At 43.2% G+C, this 22982-nt stretch overlaps 1 protein-coding gene across 1 annotated transcript in view; it reads left to right on the forward strand.

The window, feature by feature from the left end:
* Positions 1–22982, forward strand: part of Lmtk2 (lemur tyrosine kinase 2) — a 69129-nt gene that overhangs the window by 13737 nt on the left and 32410 nt on the right. Inside the window, exons 4-6 of the mRNA XM_059248969.1 lie at positions 4357–4430; positions 8603–8721; positions 9557–9644. Of these exons, the coding sequence (XP_059104952.1) occupies positions 4357–4430; positions 8603–8721; positions 9557–9644 (281 nt within the window). The remainder of the gene's footprint in view (positions 1–4356; positions 4431–8602; positions 8722–9556; positions 9645–22982) is intronic.

The raw sequence follows: 22982 nt of genomic DNA on the forward strand, positions 1-22982 counted from the left end.
TCCAGGGATCCATTTCCTCTTCTGGCACCATGCATGCACATGGTGTGCATATATACATGCAGGCAAAACACTCATACACATAAATCTTTTAAAAATTAAAACTACTTATTATGATAAGAACTTCTTTTGTGGTGCTAAAGATTAAATCCAGAGGCTCATGCATGGTAGGCAAGCACTCTATCATTGAACTACACTCACAGCCTTACTTTTTACATTTTAAGTGAAATCTGTAGCCTATCTTGAGTTGATTTCTGGGTGTGGGATCCAGGTCTGGTCTTAGTAGATCTCTGCTTCTTTTAGCGTCACTCAATGCTTGGTCCTCCTGAGCGCTGTGCTCGTACATGTGTGGGTCTGGCCGAGGCTTTCTGTTCTCTTTCGTAGCTGACGTGTGTGTTCATTGTCCCGGTGTCACGTCTTCATTGTAGTAGCTCAGCTGTAGCATGGGATTGCACAGATTATTACAGTCATCGGGCTTTCCTTTTCACTCTCTAAAATTTCCTTTGACCCATAAAACTTTTTTATTTCCGTGAAATCCAGTTTATTTTTCCCCTTCTGTTACATGTGTATTTGTTTCACAATTATATGAAATTCATAATTTCATAATAGTTAAAAACCATTGTCAAATCCAAGATCCTAAAGATTTAATATCTCTGTATCTTCTATGAGTTTCATAGTTTCATCTTTTAAATGTAGCTCTCTAATCTGATCTCTTTTCTTAAAGATTTATTTGTTTTATTTTTTATATATTTAAGTGTATATGTGTGCACCACAGGCATACTTGATGACCTTAGCGGTCAGAAGAAGATGTCAGTCCCTAGGAACTGGAGTTATAGATGGTTGGGAACCTCCAAGTGGGTGCTGGGAATTGAGTCTGAGTCCTCTGCAAGAGCAGCAAGCACTGAGCTATCTTTCTACCCCATGATCGATTGACACCCCCTCCATTCCACACCCTCCTGCCTCCCTTGCCTTCCTCCTTTTGTGTGTGTGTGTGTGTGTGTGTGTGTGTGTGTGCGCGCGCGCGTGTGTGAGAGAGAGACAGAGAAGTGCATATATGTGTGTGGGTGCACACGGCAGAGGGCAACTTGTGGGAATTAGTTCTCTCATGTAGGTTCTGGGCATTGAACTCTGGTAGTTAGTCTTGTTAGCAGGCACCTTTCACCACTGAGTCATTATGCTGGCCCCTGTGATCTGTTTTGAGTTAATTTTTTATATAGTGTAGGGAAAGGCATTTTTTATTGTTTGGTTTTTAGCTATCTGTGATCTCCTGTAGTCCTTCAACTCTTGTAGTCGAGGATGATCTTGAATCTCCACATTCCCCCCAAGTGCTAGGATTACAGGTGAGTGCCACCATACCTAATTTCATGGAGCTGGAACTCGGGGGTTTTAGCAGGCTAAGCAAGTACTCTACTGACTAATCTACCTCCCAAGGCCAAGGATAGGATATTAGAGTTTAGTTTTGGAGTTTAATTAATAACATATGGTTATCCAGCTGTCCCAAGAACATTGTCTGAAGACTCTGGTTTTTCCTTCATTGAATTGTAGTGGCACCTTAACATTTTTTTAAAAAAAGATTTTTGTTATTTTTAGTTATGTGTGTGTGTGTGTGTGTGTGGGTGTTTTGCCTACATTTATGTATATGCATTGCATGGGTGCCTGGTGCCTATGGAATCCAGAAGAAGGTGCTGGATCTCCTGGAACTGGAGTTAAGGGTTGTTGTGAACCACCATGCTGGGAGCCAAAACCTCAGTCTTCTGTAAAACCAGTGAGTGCTCTTAACTGGCGAACTATCTCACTCAGGTTTGGTCACACTAGAAGGCTCACACCTGCCTGTAACTCCAATTCTAGAGGATTTGATGGTACACATACAGACAAGCTGGTGTGCACATACACACAAATAATAAATAAATATAAAGCAAATCCGAGTCCTCTGGAAGAGTAGCAAGTGCTCTTAACTGCTGAGCCATCTCTCCAGCCCAATCTTGGCACCAAAATTGCCTTCATGTATTTGTTCATTTAGTGTATGGATGTGGGTGCAGTGCGTGTGTGGAGGTCTGAGGACAGCTCCTGGGAATTTGTTCATTGCTTCCACTTTGTGCCTTCCAGGGATAGAACTTAGGTCATTGGGTTTGGCAAGTAGGTACATTTACCCAGTGAGCCATTTTGTCAACCTTGACACCTATTTTAAAGAAAATCACTTCACCACTTTTGTTTGAGTTGCTTTTTAAATCCTAACATTAATATTTTTCCTTTTGGAAAAGATTTGTCTTTATTATTTTTAATTTTGTATATGTGCATATTTGCATATGGGTATGTACATGCGAGTGCAGGTGCCAGTGGAGGGCAGAGGAATCGATCCCCTAGAGCTGGAGTTACAGACGTAAGCCATTATGTGAGTGGACTAGAACCCAGATCCTCTGGAAGAGCAGCAAGCGATCTTAACCACAAGCTGTCTCTTCAATTCCTCTGTGTTTTTGTGTTTATTTATTTATTTTTTAAATAGTGATGATTGCAGTGAAGATTACAGTTAACATCATACTTTATAACAATTGAGCTTTAATTGATGGCTGTTTCACCAATTGGACTGGGAAGGTGGCTCAGTCAATAGAGTGCTTGCCTAGCATGTGTGAGAGCCTAGGTTCAATCCCCATCACCTCATAAAACCACAAAACTATGTGGTCGTGCATGCCTATAATCTCAGCACTCAGGAGGTAGAGGTGGAAGAATGTAGCCAAGGGTCATCCTTGGCTACAGAGTTAAAGACTAGCCTAGGATACATGAGACCTTGTCTTAAAAACAAGTAAAATTTATCACACATTACATCTTTATGCATTTTATATCTCTTAACATAGGTTATAACTTTTTAAAGCGTTTGTATTTTAAATCATGTAAGAAATAAAGAAGAGAAACTATGTCCCAGTAATACAATGATGCTGGTTTTATACTTAACTCTTCAGTTGTGCTGTGGAGACTTACATTTCCTTCCTTCCTTCCTTCCTTCCTTTCTTCCTTCCTTCCTTCCTTCCTTTTTTTTGTTTTTTTGTTTGTTTGTTTGTTTGTTTGTTTTTCGAGACAAAGTTTCTGTGTTGTTTTGGTGCCTGTCCTGGAACTCACTCTGTAGCCCAGTCTGGCCTCGAACTCACAGAGACTCGCCTGGCTCTGCCTCCCGAGTGCTGGGATTAAAGGTGTGCACCACCACCTTTTACAGTTCTGAGTTTCTGTTCATTGTCCCTTGATCACATACTGAAAGGATCCCTTTAGCAGTTATTTATTGCAGGGCAGGCATATTGGTAGCAAACTCCAGCATTGCTTATCTGAGAGGTCTTCATTTTGGGAATGTGGTTTTGCCAGATATAGCATTCTTAGTTCGAAGGTCTTTTTCTTCCAGCACTTTATCTTGGGAGCCCACTGCCTTCTGGCCTCCATTTCTGATGACTAATTGGCTCTTAGTTTTATTTAGGATCCTGTGTACACAATGAGTCATTTCTGTCCTCCCAGGTTTCTCTGTCTCTCTACAGTTTGATTGTTAGGGTCTTGATGTGGTCTCTGAGTTCAGTGTTATTGGAGTTTGCTGATCATTTTGGATATGGAGATGCATGTCCTGTAGCAGTAGCAGGCCATTTTCTACCATTTTTTTTTTCCTTCTGGAACTCCCCTTATGTCTATATTGGTCAACTCAATAGTGTCCCCGTGACAGAGTTACTATATCAAGAAAAACAAAACAAGACAAAACCAACAGTATAAGATAGTATTAAAAAAACAAGGTATCAAAAATATATTGTCAGCATTTAAACTTAAGACTCTGTGTCATTAATTTGAAAGAGACACTAATGTATTTGTTCTTATTAGCACAAATACTAAATTTATGCCAGTATTTTTGCTTTACAGGTTATGTGTTTGACATTTATTTTAAAGATTTATTTTCATTATTTGTGTGTGTGTGTGTGTGTGTGTGTGTGTGTGCGCGTGCGCGCGCACATCACATTCTCTGGAGATAGAGTTGCGGGTGGTTGGGAGCAAGTTGATGTCAGTACTAGGAACCAAACTTGGGTCCTCAGGAAGAGCAATAAGCTCTCTTAACCACTGAGCCATCTCTTCAACCCTTACTTTTTTATTTTAGTTAGATATCTGTATGTGCCTGTGTGTGTGTGTGTGTCTGTATCTGTGTGTCTGTATATGTATATTGTTGCTTTGAGACAAAGTTTCATCATGTAGTCCAGGCTGGCCTCACACTCGTGATCCTCCTGCCTCAGTCTTCCTAAGATCTGGAGTCAGAAACCTGCACCACCATGATGACTCTTCCTGGCTTCCCTAGATGCTTATATTTTTAATAATTTCTGTCTCTTTTTTTTTCCCCAGAAGGGTTGAAGTCTCAAGTTGCCCGACACAGTCTAAACTATATACAGGAAATTGGAAGTGGCTGGTTTGGAAAGGTAAAGTGCTCCTTACTTTCTTTTACTCCTTCCTGATTATACAGTTGATGTTTTAAAGCTAATTAGGAATTGGGTCATGTGACACTACATATTCTCTGTAGACATTGTAGTGTTAGTAAGACTTTTCATCACCTTTGCAACTCTGAGGTGGCATGAGCTCAGCTATGCTGGGTGCATAACCTTCTAGGAGGTTGTCTCATTCTGTTCTGACTGCTATGACAAAATACCATAAACTGGATAGCTTTCCAAGCAAAAATTTTTTTCTTGCAGCTCTGGAGACTAGTTGATTAGACATCTGATGAAGGTTTATAAATGGCACCTTCTGGCCATTTTCTCACATGACAAAATGAGCTTGGATGGACGTTCTCTGGAATTTCTTGTGGCTTTTGTTTGTTTGTTTGTTTGTGTATTTGTTTGTTTGAGACAGTCTCACTGTGTGTCTTTGTCTGTCCTTGAACTCACAATGTAGACCAGGCTGCCTCAAACTCAAACTCACAGAGATCTGCCTGCCATTAAGCCTGGTGGTGGTGGTGGTGGTGGTGGTGGTGGTGGTGGTGGTGGTGGTGGTGGTGGTGGTGGTGGTGGTGGTGGTGGTTCTTCTTCTTCTTCTTCTTCTTCTTCTTCTTCTTCTTCTTCTTCTTCTTCTTCTTCTTCTTCTTCTTCTTCTTTCCTCCTCCTCCTCCTCCTTCTCCTCCTCCTCCTCTTCTTCTTTTTAAATAATGATTTATTTATTTATTTTATGTGTGAGTGCTCTATCTGCGTGTATGACTTTATGCCAGAAGAGGGCATCAGATCTCATTACAGATGGTTGTTAGCCACCATGTGGGTGCTGGGAATTGAACCTGGGTCCTCTGGAAGAGCAGCAGGTACTCTTTACCGCTAAGGCGTCTCTCCAGCCCTGAGCCTGGTTCTTATGATTATTTTTTCTGGAGGTGGTGAGGGAGGGGGGATGTGTGTGGATTAAGACTTTCATTTTATTGGACAGATTGCCCTGAACTCCTAGGCTCAAGATGTCCTCCTTCAAGTTTAATTATTTACTTTCTTCTGTCTCTCTTCCCTGTATAGCATCTAAACCAGTTTAGATTGTAAGCACTGACACTGAATACATCCAAAGATTTTGATTTTGGATTTTCCTGAAAGTCAAGCCATGACCTAATCGAAGAATCTGCCTGGCAGTTACATTGCAGAGTGCCAAGATGAAAGCGGGGGACTTAGTTCCAGCTGTTGCTAGCATCAGTCTGTATGTTCCTTGTATGTGTGTTTTCAGGGCTGACCATTTGGTGTTGGATAACCCAGTGGTGTGCTCCTCTCTGCAGAAGACTACTTCTCCCACTCCACATTCCTGAGTTCCCTGTAGTTCTTTGTCTAGGATTGAGACATTGTGAGCTTTACCTCTTTTATATAATATTATTTTTAGACCGAGTCTTGCTATGTATCTGACCTTTTGATCTTTCTGCCTCAGCTTCCCAATTGCTGGCATGAGAAGGGGTGCCCCACCACACCCAGATGTGCTTTATTTTGGAGGTTGAGAAGCAACTTCAACCTGTTTCTGTGTCAGGGTGTGGGAGAGAAGGGGACAGTTGTGAGAGCAAAGTCCTTGGTAAACAAGAGGTCAGGGGTCAGTAGCACATTTGAAAATTAGGTCTTAGAAACAGAGGCGGTGTCTTTCTTGCATTGGGGCAGAAGCAGATGGTGTAGGTCTGGGTACAGGTGCACCCATGGGTGTCAGAATGAGAAAGTTTACTTCTGCTGTCTTCAGTGGGGAGGCTAGTTCTCTCCTTAGGGGAATAGGGGAATGATGTGTGGAAGTTTGCATAGAACGTGTGAGAGTCATTGGGGAGAATGGCCCAGCTTAGGGCGTGGGTGCTCAGAAACCCTATACATTTAGAATGGCAGTAGTAATCATCTGTAATTTTTCCTCTCCTTTTGATGTTTTTTATAGTAGTTGAATTTAGCAAGCACCAAGGTCTGGCTAAGCTGCTGGTATATTTTAGAGAGGGAACAAGGGATTAGTGATGGGTAGGGAGGCTACTGGGTTTGCAGGGCAGGTTGACTGCTTGTAGGTAGAGTTAGAGTGCAGAGCTAAGTAAGTTTGAGGTAAAGAGACTTGTGAGAAAGTAGAGGTCAGAATTCAGGGTCTGGAATGTAAGGTGTTTACTAGCAAGGTCTAGATCTGTGGGAGTAGTGACTGGGATTATAGGAAAGATGTTTGCAAGTAAGATAAAAGGATGGAAAGGTCTGTTGGAGGAGTGCTTCAGCCGGTAAGCATGCTTGCTGCATAAGCATGCGGCCCTGAGTTCAAATCCCAGCACTCACATAACAGCCCAGTCATGGTCCTGTGCACACTTGTAACCACAGCACCGAAGGAGAGAAGTCTTGCTGGCTGCCATCCTATCTGAAAAATGCTAGTTCTAGGTTCAGGGATAGATCCTGCCTTGAAGAAGTAAGGTGGAGAGGCTAGAGAACACCCTCCTGGCCTCTGCTCACCCACAGGCACATGCAATCCACATACTCCACATATACCACTCACATTCACAAACATACAAATTAAAAAAAAATCCAGTGGTTTGGCTCAGCAGGTAAGAATGCTTGCTACTGAGCTTGATGGTCTATGTATTTAGTTCCTGGAACCTACACGGTGGGAGAGCTGACTAGAGGTTGTTCTACCTCTCAAGTGCTGTGTTATGTATGCCTGTGCATACATTAGATACAATTTGAAAAGTATGGGGCGGTTGTCTGGTCTCTGCAGACACTGGACACCAAGAATGCTCACAGTGACAGACGGCAGAGAGAAACAAGCGGAGTCAGGCAGATGCAGTAGCCCACCATTGTTCCTCCACTTGGTGGAAGTGATGCTTATTGTATAGATACAGGCTGACTCATTAGAGCAAAGACTGTGATTTAGCTGATACTCAGAAGTTATTGTCCCTTAGACTCCTGGTAAACCCACTTAATTTTGTAGAGGTCTTTATTCTAATCTCTACATTAAAATTAATCTACCTTACACAAATATTTAAATGATCTTTTTCTGTCTATAACTCTGTCTCTCTCCCCGTGTATGGTGTATGTTTCCTGTGCATGCATGGAGGCCAGAGGTTGATGCTGACTTCTCAGTTGCTGTCCACTTTATTTTTTGAGAGAGAGTCTTTCACTGAACCTGGAATTCTTCAATCTGGAGCTCTTCAGTTAGGCTAGATTAAGGTAGCTGGCTGCCTGTAAGCTCCAAGGAGCCCCTCCCTATCTCTGCCTCCTCGGACCTTTGATTGCAAGGGTTCATCCCCGTACCTGGCTTCTTTATGTGGGTTTTGAGGGTTGAACTCAGGTCCTCATATACTTTACCACCTGATTCTTCTCATCTCCTCAGTGTTTAAAAACTGTTTCAAAAGGAAGTCAGTTGATCTTGGTCATTTACTAGTTAAATAATCCTTTACTTTGCCATCAGCCTGAGATGAGCTGTGTTTGGAAATGCTTTTGTTCTGTCCTCTGTTTAACCTTTTCCTTGTAGCAAGTTCTTAGGAGGTAACTCACTTCACCTTTGAATCTCGGGGAGTGGAATTCTTCTGTGAAGTTTTGGGACAAGTCAAAGGCCTCATGTCGTCAGAATCCCCTGTACTTTTCATTTCCGTGTGATGATTGTTGTTGGCTGTTTGTCAGCCGATGGCCTCACGTGTGTAGACCGGTAACTGTGCCTGGAGTGCTCTTAGAGGAGGGAGTGCTTGAGTTGTTCGGATGGAGCTCACAAATGGTTCTGCTGTTGCGTCATGGTTCATTTCCAAGTAAATAGAAAAGATACATTACATGAATGTTTAAATGCCTGGTGACTGCTTAAAATGGCCCTTCTAGGACCGCCCTCCTCCCTTCCTTTTCTTCTTCTCTTCCTTCCCTTTCTTCCTTTCTCCCTCTTCCTGTTCTTTCAACAGGATATCTCTTCATAGCCCAGGCTAGCCTTTTATGAACTCTGTCTTCCTATGCCAGCCTGCACAGTGTGGGGCTACATTCGTACTCTATCATACCCAGATAAGTGTTGGAGTTTCCTAAGCTTTGAGAGTTGGTGTGCAGAGTAGCAAGCCATTTGGTTGTTACTTGTTTTCCCTCAGTCTGTTTCCGACTCAGTGAGGCATACTTCTTTATCTTTTGGTAGAAGTGACAAGGACAACCATTGTTTGCTTTAGGTCCTCCTGGGAGAGACGTACACGGGCACCAGCGTAGCAAGAGTCATAGTGAAGGAGTTGAAAGCGAGTGCAAGCCCAAAGGAACAAGATACTTTCCTGAAAAATGGAGAGCCTTACTAGTAAGTAAGCCTTCGTATGTGTTCTGCAACCAGCCTGTGGTTCTGAAAATTAAATTCCTAAAACTGCTTTGAGACTTCTGCCAGAAAACCAGTCTCATTAGACCCAAAGTGCCCACAAGTCAGTTGAGAACCATTTAACCACTTAGCTTGAATAAGAAAAGGCAGCAGGCCTGTGGTGGTGTGCCGCACACCTTTAATCCCAGCACTCGGAAGGCAGAGGCAGATGGGTCTCTGTCTGTTTGAGGTCTGCCTGATCTACAGAGTGAGTTCTTGGACAGCCAGGGATACACAAAGAAACCTTGTCTTGAAACACCAAACAAACAGAAAGAAAGAAAGGAAGAAAGAAAGAAAGAAAAAAGACAAGAGCAGTGAGATGACAGAACTTCAAGCCGACCATCACAGAGACACTTCACTGAACATGAGCAGCACACTTGACATGATAGGAAATACAGGGTTATGTAAAAAATCCCAAGGAATCCATTACAAAAATCTAGGAAAAATAATCAAGTCCAGCAAGCTTGCAAGATACAGAATCATTGTGAAAGACTCACTTTGGGTAAGAAATGTAGTTCAGTGGTAGAGCGCTTGCTTGCCCAGAATGCAGGCGGCCCTGAGAAGGCATCTTACTGTGTAGTCCTTGCTGGCTTAGAACTAGCTATGTAAACCAGGCTGGCCTTGAACGTGAGTACTGGCATTTAAAGGCATATGTCACCATCCCCAGTTGTGATGTGACCTTTTGAGTTTGTCATGCTGTAATTGAAATCATTGTGATGTTAAAATGTGAAGCACTAGCGTATTTCTTAATGAGCAGTTCTGTGGCTTTTATTTTTACCAGTATTCTTCAGCATCCGAATGTTCTTCAGTGTGTCGGGCAGTGCGTGGAAGCAATTCCCTACCTTCTGGTGTTTGAGTTCTGCGACTTGGTAAGTTTTTAGTAGAAATTCAAGTTAAAGTGTTCGAGGGGGGTATTTGCAGTTTCCTTTTTTTTTTTTTTTTTTTCCCTTCAAGATAGGGTTTCTCTGTGTAGTTTTGGTACCTGTCTTGTATCTCGCTCTGTAGACCAGGCTGGCCTCACAGAGATTCATCTGGCTCTGCTTCCCAAGTGCTGGGATTAAAGGCACGTGCCACCACTGCCCAGCCAGTTTCTTTTTTTTCTCCCAGAAATGGTGGATGGGTCTGGCTTTAATATCTACCCATTGAAGAACTTTGTGGTATGTTAGCTCGTTACCTTTGTTACCTTTCTAGTGTTCGCTGTACCTGACCCCAAGCTGAGCTGTTTACTGTTATTACCATGTTGAATCCTACAGATCTCTGATTTAGCTTTTAGTATTTGTCAGTATTGTACATACGACTGAAAGAAGGCTCATGGAGTTTAAGCATGCACTAGGTAGCACTGTGTGGGTGAGCTAGAGTGTGGATCCTCCATACCCGGCCCAGGGCCCAAGGTCTTCACACCAACCAGGCATTTTCAAATTGATTTTTTACCCATCAAGATAACCCATGAAAACTCTTACCAACAGAATGCCACTAGTCATTCAGATGATTTCTTTCGTGCTTATGTATATGTGTGTATGTGTATGCATGTTTGCATGTGTAAGGGCACATGTGTGCAGATGCATGTGGAGGCCTGAGGGTGATGTCAGTTGTCTTCCCCGGTCACTCTCTACAATCTTAGTCTTTAAGGCAGTCTGGCTGAACCTGGAGCCCTCACATACAGCTAATCTAGCTGGCCATGTTGCTCCAGAGATCCACTGTCTCCACCTTCCACACACTAGAATTACAGGCAGGCTGCCACACCCACTCAGCATTTATATGGGCAGTGGGGATTCAAACTATGGTCCTTACACTTGATCCACCAAGCCATCTCTCCAGCCCATCTCGATTTTGAAAATGGTGACTGTATGCATTTATATTGTTAAATTAGATGAAAAGGAGTTCAAGGTCATCCTCAACTACATAGTGATTTGAGGTCAGCTGGAGCTGTGTGAGACACTCTAAAAAAAGGCATTTTTTATTTCTAGGCATGTAACATTGATGTTGATAGTTAGAAAGATTGTTCTTCATACACGTATATGAATACTTTTAATAACAATTTCTGTGTGAAGATTTTGAATAAACATCTTCTCCCCAGTGCAGAATATTTCATCTCTTAAGCCTATTTTTAGCACATAATAATTGTTATTTTCAAAAAACAGTGGTAAGAATATAATTGAATTTGCCAGATTTTAATTGATTTCTCTGCATTGTCTCAGTTTTCAGAACATTAAAACTTCCTTGGCTATGTACAGAGAAGTGGGAGTACCCCAAAATAAATCCCAGTTCACTCAGATAACATTCTGCTGCTATAAAAGAAAGCAGGTTATAGTGTCCAGTTAGCTTTAACTCCTAAATATACTTCAGATATTTCTATCCTTGGCAGAGGTGGCCACTTCCCAAGGAAAGTTAATCAGTAAGTTTGATTAGCTTTAGTTGGATTCTTTCACTGTGACCCTAGATCCCTGTGGTTTGGTTTATAGCAGCAAAGATGCTTTTCTGCTTTATTGTTAAATCAGTGCCATAGCTGTCTTCTTTTTGTGTATGTTGGGGTGGCAGTGTTTTCCAGACAGGGTTTCTCTATGTAACAGTCCTGGCTGTCCTGGAACTCTCCCAGGCTGGTCTCAAACTCACAGAGAGCTGCCTGCCTCTCTCTCCCAAGTTCTGGGATTAAAGGAATTTGTCACTACCACCCAGCCAACCAAAGCTATCTTCTAGGTTGCATTCATCTTTAGGATCAGTATTTTTGTTTTTGTTTTGTTTTTATTTATTATGTATACAGTATTCTGTTTGCATGTTTGCCTGCATGCCAGAAGAGAGCATCAGATCTCATTACAGATGGTTGTGAGCCGCCATGTGGTTGCTGGGAATTGAACTCAGGTCGCCTGGAAGAGCAGTCAGTGCTCTTAACCTCTGAGCCATGTCTCCAGCCCTTTGTTTTTTGTCTTTCTATATAAATGGTAGCACATGCATGCCTGGACTCATTCATGTACACTCAAACACCAGTCAGTATTCGGACATTATTTCATGTGTGTTTTATGAGCTTTTGAGTCAATCTATACCTTTGTTCAAATCTATATCCTCCTCAGTTTGGGGTGAGGGTTATGAAGTGTTCTATTATTACTGAAAGAGGTATATTAAAATCTACTGCCCTAGGACCTGGGGAGATAGCTTAGTAGGTAAGAGCGTTTTCTGTCCAAGCATGGGAACCTAACTTCAAATCCCCTGGACAACTAATCTAGTGATGCGTGTCTTTAACCTCATCACTATAGGAGGACAGAGACTTAAGGATCCTGTGGCTCTATGGTCACCAGGCTAGATGAGAAATGTTAAGCTCCAGGTTCATTGAGAGACCCTGTCTCATGGGAATAAGGCATATAGCAATAGAAGAAGACCCCTGTCTCCTGGAAATAAGGTATATAGCAATAAAAGAGGACTCTTGATACCCTATTTATACCAGTTGGTACACCCTCATGCACACACATGAACATGCATGCACATACCACACACAGAAAACACAAAATAATAATTAAAAGAACCTTGTGTGCTGATTATGCATTTTCTTGATTTCTCCTGATAATTCTAGTGGTTTTCCTTTATACTTCTTGTTGCCTTGTGTGTGAGAGGTACAGATGTAGACTTGGTATGACTTACTAAAACTTAAACTTTTTGTTATTGTGAAGGGTTCCCTTGAAGACTCAAAGCATTGGTAACAGTAAAGCACTATGATGATAATCTGGTCAAAATGGCTTTCTCGATGCTAGAATTTAATTCTTTTGGCCAAGTGTAACTCATTCACTCTTCTCTGCTTTGAGTCTCTTGCAAATAGTTTATTGTTAAATGCTTGCTAACCTGCAATCCTAATCTGGAACATGTGGTCCATAATGCTTATCCTAGTTAGTGTAGTATTTGGAAATTTCTTTCTTCCTTCTTTTGGATCCCCCCAGTTTTATTTTATGTGTATGGGTGTTTTTGCTTACCTACATCTTTCCGTGTACCACATGCATGCTTGGTGCCCATGGAGGCCCTGAAGAGGGAGTTACAGATAGTTGTGAGCTGCAGTGGGTGCTGGGGATAACTCTAGTCCTGGGAGAACAGGAAGCACTCTTCTGAGCCATGTCTCTAGCCCCCTCCTTTTGGAATTTTATTAGTATCATTTCAGTTTCCCCTGTCAGTTTGAATTTAGCTTCCTTTTCCTCTAGCTATGTGTGACTAACGTGACTGGTGAGTTCAGGGCCAGTAAATGAACACCTGTACCTGCATTTGAGGGCTTAGGCCTGCTCATCAGAAGCCTACTTCTCTGGGGCTTAGTTGGTAAAAGCATTTGCTGTAAATGCATCAAGAACTGAGTTCAGGCCCCCAGAACCAGTGCAAAGCTGTACGGTAGCTTGTAGTTTGTAACCCCGGTGTTCCTTCAGTGAATGGGAGGTAGAAACAGGAGAATTCCTGGAAGCTAGCCTGGCATATGCAGTGGCAAGCAAGAGCTCCTGTCTCAAACAAGCTGGAAGGCAGGAACTGACACCAAGAAAAGCTCTGTCATTGCTTGGTGTGTGAGTGTGGTTAGTCTCATACCAGGGTTAAGGCTGTTAGGGTGAAGTGACATTCATCCCCATGGGCCATCTTCTGCTCACCCTTTTGAGCCTAGAAAACCTCACAGATTGGTTCCTCGGCAGTAAAGACTGGACCCTCACTGGGTTCCGAAGTCTGGTTACCCTAAGCTCAGTTTGTGCAGAGACTGCACTGTAGGAGTAGTCAGGTGGCCTCAGGAGCTGGGAGGCTAGAGAACGGAAAATGGTGCCCACCTACACAGACTACAGGGCATCCCCTGGGCCCAGCAGGCCTCAAGTGTACCTGGAGCCCTGTTCCTCCATGCATACCCCTGCCTTCTCAGAAACAGGCCATTCTGAATGGAATAATATCGTCCAAAGGCAGGAGCCACCCTCTGGTCCTAAACCTGGTCCTAAGCCACTGCAGCCACAAAAGACTGGCTGTCTCCCTCTGCTCTTAGGTCACAAACCTGAATGGACGCTGGCCTTTTTAGTCGTCACCAAACAGCACTCGTGCTCACTGATAATATCTGCATAATCAAGGGAGAATCATTTTGCATTTAAGTAATCCATATACAGTTACCAGCCTTACTTTGGAACACTTGTGAAAGCGTGTGACAGCTCTGCTGAAGGAGTTTGTGGCAGGTCTGCCATGGCCAGCTTATAATGCTTGACTTGATGGTGGCTGTGCTGGGGACACAACCTGAAAGATGACTGCAGGGTTTGTACAACTTGCCATAGTGGATACATGATGCTCTCTCAGGACACCAAGCAGTGAGTGTTTCAGTTGAGGATTGCTCATCCAGCAAAAATGTACTGAATGTGTGTGGAGCTCTGGGAGCTGTGCTTCATACTCAGGGAATTCCAGCATGATAAGCTTGCCCTGCCCAGTGTACCTGCAGGTGACTCACCTGGCCTGTCAGTTTCGGGTAGACACACCTGAAAAATTCATTTCATCTATGAAATGGTGATGAGGGCATAAAGCCATTGTTTTACATACAAAAGTGCCTGGCAAACGGGTGTGTGTGTGTCTGTCTGTCTGTCTACATGTATGTATGCATGTGGAAACCAGAGATTGACGTAAGATGTATTCTTAAATCACTCTTCCACTTGTTTTTTTGGACGAAGTCCCTCCCCTGACCTGGCTCACCAGTTCAGCTGAGGTGGTTGGCCAGTGAGCTCCAGTGATCTGTCTTTATGTGTGCCCTGCCCCCACCCCTCCCTGCAGTGCTGGAATTCCAGGCCCCTGTTTTTTTATGTGGATGTTTGGGATACAGCTTCAGATCATCATGTTTACACAGCAGAATACTTTACCAGCTGAGCCATTTCCTCAGCCCAGTAATTATTTTCACTTTCTTAAATGAATCTAACTGCTAATTAAATAAAGATTTGTGTGGCCAATGACAGTGCTGCTGCTGAGACCCCAATTGCTCCCAACCTCAGGTAAACATGGTGATGTGCTGGGAGAAAATTTAGTTTTGTTTGACTTTTTAAAATTGTAATTTAAATTTATTAATTGTGTGTGTATGTTGTAAGTATTTGGGTGTGTGCACGTGTACAAGTGTGGCACACTTGTAGAAGTTAGAGGGAAACTTTCCAGAGTCAATTCTATCCTTCCACTATGTAGATTCCAAGAGTCAAACTCAGATCGTCAGGCTTGGTGTCAAGCACTTTTACCCAGTAAACCATCTTGTCAGCCGTCTTGCCAGATGCACCTCCCCCCCCCCCCCCCCCCCCCCGGAATGTTCACTGTATTAGGGATGCAGCCAGGGATCTGGACCACGCTAGGTGAAAGAGCTGCCACTGAGCCACACCCCAGAGAAGTACAGAAAGTCAGATTGGGATCCTAAGAGAGGCTTTGCCTGGAGGTAAAATTTACAGAGGTCGACTTTCTTCAGGTGGGACTGGCCAAGCCAGGCCTGGAAGCATGGTGCCATGTTGGGTTGAAGTGGGAGAGGCAGGCTGGACTTGCTGGGAGGGATAAATGGGGAGGGTGGAAGGTAGGCTTATGAGTATGCTTGAGGCCAGGCTGTGAGCTGAGGTGCTCGAGAGTAGAGAATGAATTTTCTTACATTCACTTGTGCCTTCACCTCCCTCACCGCCTCCAGAGTAGGGGTGCTGGACATTTCAGGTGGTGTTCTTGGATGTCCTGCCAGACTTACTACAGCAAGTGGATTTCAGTGTTACTAAGGAAGACCTTGAACTCCTGATCCTCTCTCTCATCTACTCTCAGAGTGCTGGGATTACAGGCAAGACCACTACACCCAGTTTATGCTGCACTAGAGATGGAACCCAGGGCTTTCTACGTGCTAAGGGAGCACTCTTATCACCTGGCTTAGAAAATAGCAGGGCGCTGTCCTAAGCACACTGCTCTTCAGGAGAGCAGGTGACCTAGCTGGACAAAGTTCAGGGTACTGTCATTGCTCTTAGACCTGGAAGATGTGTATAGGAAGAGAGGGCCCCAGCCGGTGCCAGCCTCCTTTGGGCATTTGTTACTCATTTCATGTGATTTTGACAGCCCACTGAACTGTCATTGTCTCTGAGGAAGGACACTGGAGCTGTGCCTGTCAAGAGCAAAGACCATTTTTAAGTGAGCTTTGCAATAACACAGATCCTCTGCTGGAAGTAAAATCAATAGCATTCCTCGTACAATGGTGGAACTTTCAGGTGGAAAAATGAGTTAGCCGTAATTGGGATTATCCAGGGTCGTATGCCAAAGTGGTGGTTTGAATGACATGTCTCCTGTCATCTCAGGCATTTGAATGTTCCCCAGTTGGTGGTGCTGTGTGGAGAAGGTTGTGGCCTTATGGAGGAAGTGTGTCATTAGAAGTGGACTTTAAGAATGAAAAAGCCTGTGCCATTCCCATTGTGCTCTCTCTGCTTGTGCTTGTGATTCAAGATGTGAGTCCCCTGCTTCTCTCAGCATCCAGTTCCTGCTGCTATGGGTACAGTGGCTCAGGACTCTGATCCTAACACTCAGGAAGCTGAGCCAAGAGGCTGCCTGCCTCTCCACACAGGGACTTACAGGTCAGCTTTGTTACAGAGTGAGACCTGTATGAAAAAGAAAAAGAAAGGAAAATACTTCCCATGGTAGCTATCTTTGGCTGTGTTTTATATACAAAGTAATGAGACCGTAAAATAAATTTGAAGCCCAATAAAAATCTGAAATTATAGATTTACTCCTAAGTTCATTATTATTAGACTGTTAATGAAATGCTAGCATGGCGTGCATGGGAATGTGGCTGGCCCAGCTTGAACTTGGGCACATCATTGGAGCTTCTCCAAAAGTTTTCTGCCTTCTCTTGCTCGGCAGACAGATATGTTAAACATATCTGTGTCCAGTATTGTTGTGGGGTTTAGGGACACAGTAGGGAACAGGTGAAAAGCTAGCTGTGTTCACAACTTTCTTGTAGTGGAATAGACAAAGAAAATGATCGTCTGCAAACAACAGTGTGTTGAGGGAGCGTGTTACAACATGGCTTATATTTTAACGATGGACTGAAATGTCTAGAACTGGGGAGTTGAGAGATGGCTAAGCAGGTAAGAACACTTGCTGCTTTTTCAGAGGACCTGGGTTTAATTCCCAGCATGCACATGGCTGCTTACAGCCCTCTGTAACTCCATTTCCCTTTTCTGACTTCCACAAGCACTGCACACATTCAGTGCACAGACATACATGAAGGCAAAGCATGCATACGAATAAAGTAATAATAAAAATTTTAAAGGCTAGGACTTTGGATCAGCAATAGAGCACTTGTGATGGGCTGGGGATGATGTAACTCAGTGGTAGAGCACCTGCCTAGCGTGAACAAGGCCATAAAAACACAACAATATGGAGAGCTTTGGCTGCTCAGACAGAGGTGGATGTGCCTCAGACATGATACCAGTGGCCTTCTGAAAACTGCAAAGATCTGGAGATAGATGGCTTAGAGATGGATCTAAAGGCAGGGTTCACGAATGGCATCGTTGATTTTTGTCTGATCTGCTGAAAAATGGAGATGCCATTTTCTGTATCAGAACAGATTGCCCTGTTTTGTTCTGGACGTGCATTAGGCCTGAGCTGCTTCTTGACATCCAAGGAAAAAAGCACAAGGTGTCAGAGGAGGGGCTGGCCAGCACAACACACATGGAGCATGGCTATGGAGTGGCTACAGAACAGTGAGAGGAGGAAGAGCCAGGCAAGGGCCATTGGAATTTGTGAGCTAGGAAGGATCACAGGAGATTGTGGTGTCCGGAAGCCAGGTGGAGAGAGCTGAAGTAGTTATTTTGTTTAATAACTTCTTACATTTATTTATTTTGTAGGGCAGGGTTGGGGGAGCACATGTGTGCCATGGGGGACCATCTTGGAGTGGGTTCTTAGTACCATGTGGGGTGTGGGGATGGATCTCAGGTTGCCAGGCATGCTGTTAAGCACCTTTATTTGGTGAGCCATCAGGCTGCCCGTGGGAAGGCTGGGCTTGAAGGAAGAAGGAGACCCCTTGGGGTTTCTTGTTTGGTTGACTGGCTTTGTTTTTGCTAGCTTTTGGCCGAGCTGCTGGCTGTGGAGAGGCGGGGATTCAGCAGCTGTAGCTGAACAGTGGGTGCAAGTGTGTTGGGGGCAGAGAGAGGTTCATGCAAGGAAGAAAGCCAGAGGATGCAGCCAGGCCAGACCAGGCATGTGAGGAGTCTATTCAGGAAGGATGACAGAAACAGGACCGACCATAGCAAGAGCAGGCTAGGAGGAGGAGGAGCCAGAGGGGTTTGGGGGTTGCTTTTCTCTGAGAGCTGCTGGAGTAGTGGAGCTGCAAGAGAACTGAGGAGATGGCTGTGGAAGGCCACAGGTGAGTAACCCATAACAAAGAGGCAGGTGATACTAGGACTGCATCCAGATGCAGGCCTCAGTGTGCTTCAGCTGGAACATACCCATTTCAGTAAGGGACATACTGGGGCGTACTTCAGTCATGAAGGTAAGAGAAATTCAGGGGTTCCCTACCTGAATTTGAGGTCAGCCTGGGCTACATGAGATCCTATCTCAAAACAAAGTTCTTTAGAAATGTTAGACATACAAATGACGTGTGTGTCAGTTATAAGGCTATTCACTGTTTCCATTACATTAAGTGTTGATATTAAATTAAATTAAAATGTATTAAAAATTAATTCATTGTGCTCAGTGATCTGCCAAAACCATGCGTAAAGCACTACTGCCTTTTGTGTTGGAATTTAGAAGGGCCTTTGAGTGGCCTGTGTGCTGTGTCCTTGCAAGGTGCTTTTCTCCCTGGTGCTGGGTGCAGCTCTCTGTCTCCATCTAGTGTCACCAAATTGTCTTTCTTGAGTTTTCTTAAATTTTAAAACCTGGACAAAGGGTGTTTAATTTTTTTTTTAAATATTTATAACTATTCAAAGAAATTTTATTTATAGTAATCCCCAAATTAGACATATCAAAATGTGCTTCAATAAGCAAACAACTATACAAAGTATGGGGCATCCAGACCATTCAGCAGTAAACACATACAACATACTATGACTTGAACAGATCATAAGGACAGTAAACTGAGTGGGGAAAAAAAACAACTCCAAAGGTTATTTCTTACATGCTTCTACTTGTATAACATTCTTGGTGACAAAACTGTAAAGCTGAGACTAGTTGGTTAGGGGTGGTAGTCCAGTATAGGACACGGTAACTGGATCAAGAAGACCTCTGTGGTACTGAAGGAGTTCTAGATACTGGCTGTAGCAATTACATGAATCTGCACACACGATAAAATAACATGGAACTACATATGGTTCTTGATGATTTCTTATTTTTATTTAAATAATAAGTAGTATTTTTCTGGGTCTATTCACTAGGCACCATTAAAATAAAAATAAGACAAGCTGGGCTCTATGGGTATAGGCCTGTACTTTCAGCTACTTAGGAGACAGAATCAGGAGGATCACAAATTCAGGTCCAGCCTGGGCAATACAATGAGACATTGCCTCATAATAAAAAGCCAAAAAAGGACTGGGAATGGAGTGCCCTAGGTTCAATCCCCAGTATATGTGTCTCTGTCACATTCTCTGTCTGTCTCTGTATACAACCCCTCAAATATCTAAATATTGGTTTGTCTGTTTTAGATAGAATGAATCTTTTTAGAACTTTTCTTTTTTTTTTTTTTTTTTTTTGGTTTTTCGGGACAGGGTTTCTCTGTGTAGCTTTGCGCCTTTCCTGGGACTCACTTGGTAGTCCAGGCTGGCCTCGAACTCAAAGAGATCCGCCTGGCTCTGCCTCCTGAGTGCTGGGATTAAAGTCGTGCGCCACCACTGCCCCGCTAGAACTTTTCTTGAGGTAAAATTCCTTTACTGTAATTGAAAGAAAGCTGTTCTTGATTTATTGATTGATTGATTTTGAGATAGGGTCTCTATGTAGTTCTGGTTATTCTGGGACTTGTTATGTAGACCAGGCCTGTTGAGCTCACAGAGATCCTACCTTTGCCTCCCAAGTGCTGGGATTAAAAAGGTGTCCACCATGTGCCGCCAGTTGTTCGTTGTTTAAACTGTGGTCTCAGGAGAGTTCCAGAGTACTTCTGGACCATAGACCTAACCCTGAGTCCTGCACACCCAGCACAAAGTCTTCCTCCAGGAGGGTCGTGGCTGGCCCCTGGAGAGCTGGAGAGGCACTCAGGGATGTCACTGGGAGAAGGCAGTTTAAGAACAGGAGGGGCAGTGAACACACTTCAGTTGATCTTGGAAAAACAACTCCATTTCTTAGCCACAGTCATTTGTAAACTGTTGACCAAGAGCTGATGTTTGTTTTACAAGTTAGCAAGAGGCAGCAGATTATGTGAAAGTCGGTTTTTCCTTCCTTCCTTCTTTCTTTCTTTCTTTCTTTCTTTCTTTCTTTCTTTCTTTCTTTCTTTCTTTCTTTCTTTCTCTCTTTCTCTTTCTTTCCCTCCCTCCCTCCCTCCCCCTTTCTCTGTCCATCCATCCATCCCTCCCTCCTTCCTTCCTTTTTTCTTTCTCCCTGCTCCCCCAAACAGAGTTTCTCTGTGTAACTCTGACTGTCCTGGGACTCGATCTGTAAACCAGGCTTATCTTGAACTCACAGAGATCCACCTGCCTCTGCCTCCTAAGTGCCAGGATTAAAGGTGTGTACCACCACTGCCTGGCCAGTAGGTTTTTCTTTATTGGGGTATTGCTGCAGCAATGAGGCTAAACAAAAAAATAAAAAATAAATTTAAAAAGTTGCCATTTTGATTGGCAGTGTCAGTGGATTTAAATGCTGTTTCTGTGCTTTATTTCTTAGGGGCTGTCTTAGGGACAGCTCATTTGCCTGTAGTCCTGGAGTTTCCTGCTGGAACTTCTCTGAGTTAATTTGTTATTCAAATCTTCATCATTCCCCCAATTTGCACAGCTGGAAAGAGACTAGCCTTTATGAAGAGCTGTTTGTGTTGGGGTGACGAATTCTAGCAGGAACAAAGTTTATATTGGAAAGTTTTCCATATTTGGAAAGAAACCCAAAGGCTCTAATGCGATGGCTGGGTATGAGTGTGTATGGCTGGGTATGAGTGTGCATGGCTGGGTATGAGTGTGTATGGCTGGGTATGAGTGTGCATGGCTGGGTATGAGTGTGCATGGCTGGGTATGAGTGTGTATGGCAATGCTGATGGAAGAATGCCACAGGGATGTGTGTGTGTGTGTGTGTGATGGACCTTAAGTCATCTCACATTTATTCTTGTAGAATAAGTTGATTTCATCTGCATATTGATTTAATTCACTTGCTTGCTGACTAGAATTTTCTTGACTAGATAGTAAACTAAAAAATGTTAGCAGTTTATTAGAACAAATTTCTTTTCCTCTCCCCCTCCTTTCTCTCTCTCTTTCTTTCTCTCTGTCTCTTTCTTTTTCTCTTTCTCTCTTTTTCTTTCTCTTTCTCTCTTTCTTTTCTTTCTTTCTTTCTTTCTTTCTTTCTTTCTTTCTTTCTTTCTTTCTTTCTCTTTCTTTCTCTTTCTTCAGGGTTTCATGTATTCCAGGCTGGCTTCAAAGTCATTTTATAGCCAGGGATGACCTTGAATTCCTCATCCTCTTGCCTCCACCTTTCAAGTATCAGAGACAGGCATTGTCTTGAGCTGTTGAGCAAATTTCTTACCTCTCCTAAGCCACAGTTCTGTATCTGAAGAATGCCTGCAGTTATAAGAAGTGTGTGCCATGGGTAACAGTCATAAAGCCTCCTGTATATTCTACACAGTGCTCAAAAGCACAAATGGTAATCCCAGCACTTGCCAGGATGAGATGAGGATTTTTGACTAGCTTGAACTCCATAGCCAAAGTCTGTCTCAAAACTACAAAATAAGAGTAATCCAAAATTAATCCAAAACAGTCACGGTTATCAATGTAAACATTTGTGTGTGTGTGTGTGTGTGTGTGTGTAAGGATCATTAAAGCCAGGGATAGAAACAAATGCAGGTCCTGGGTGGGACCTAGATGCTGCATTATCATGTACCAAGAATTAAACATGGACAGCTGTCTGGGGAGGACTATTATGTTTGAAAATTTCATCCTGGGAGGAGTCTGACAAACTCACTGTCTTCAGTACATTACAAGAAAGTTGGCCAAGGAGAACATCCATCTTCTGAGTCTTTTCTTGAGTTGGATTTAGTCTTCAGCTGGGGAGATGGCTCAGTTGGTGAAATACTTACTATTTAAATATTAATTAAATTAATATAAATTAAATTAAATATTAAATATTAATACCTGAGTTCAGTCACCAAAACTCAGGTAAGAAAAGCCAGGGACAGTGGTGTGTGTTTGTAGTCTCAGCCCTGGAAAGAAAGACAGGAGGACCTTTGGAACAAGCCAGCCAGCCAGTCAGGCCTAGTAAGCAAGCTCCAGACCAATAGGAGAGAGACACTGTCTCAAAAACTAAGTTAGGAGGTGATTGAGGAACATGCCAGGATTGACCACTGGCCTCCAAATACATACACACTCTTAAACATGTATGTACATATTCCTCTCCCCAGAAAGCTTTCATTTGGATTAGGTCACTATCTGTTCTTTTGTAAGGCGACTATAACGTGTTATTTCCTCGAGTGTACTCCCCCAGGCAGATTTGATGTCTATGCGTCCTCTTAGACAGGTGCCCAGAGCACTAATGGGAGTAACTGGGGAGCTGAATGCCTGTGTGTCTGATTGGGTTTGTTCCTGTCCAGGCTGCCATCCTCTGCCTAGGCTTATTGACTTGAATTGGTGTTGTTTGCAAGTGACTGGAATGTTCTTTCCTGTGTTGGTCTCTGGGGAAGGAAGCTGGGTGAGACCTGAGCCTTGTCACTAGCATTCAGTGGCTTTCCTCACCTCTTCCATGTCTTTTTCTTTTTTCAGTTTCTACTCCATAGCTCACTCATGCATTAATGGTGTCCATGGAATCTCGTGATAAAGCACTCACTGACTATATGTGTCCTGGAAATGGAAGTTAGGTGGTGTGAATAGCACTGTTTCTTTAACTTTCTACTCACCTTGGAGTTTTCTAGCCATCTTCACAGCACTTAATTTAATTGTGCATCATTGTAAAATTATATTTCATGTACTGTTTTGTTCTGTATGTGTTTGTATGATAACTAGCAAGAATGATTCTTAAAGCAAAATCACGTAAACTTTGGGTTGGTTGGAATTACCTTTAAGTCGTTCAGTAAGTCATCCTGATAGTTCAGATCAACTGTAGAGCTTGTC

The sequence above is a fragment of the Peromyscus eremicus genome, chromosome 23 (genome assembly GCF_949786415.1).
Source record: "Peromyscus eremicus chromosome 23, PerEre_H2_v1, whole genome shotgun sequence".
Taxonomy (NCBI): domain Eukaryota; kingdom Metazoa; phylum Chordata; class Mammalia; order Rodentia; family Cricetidae; genus Peromyscus; species Peromyscus eremicus.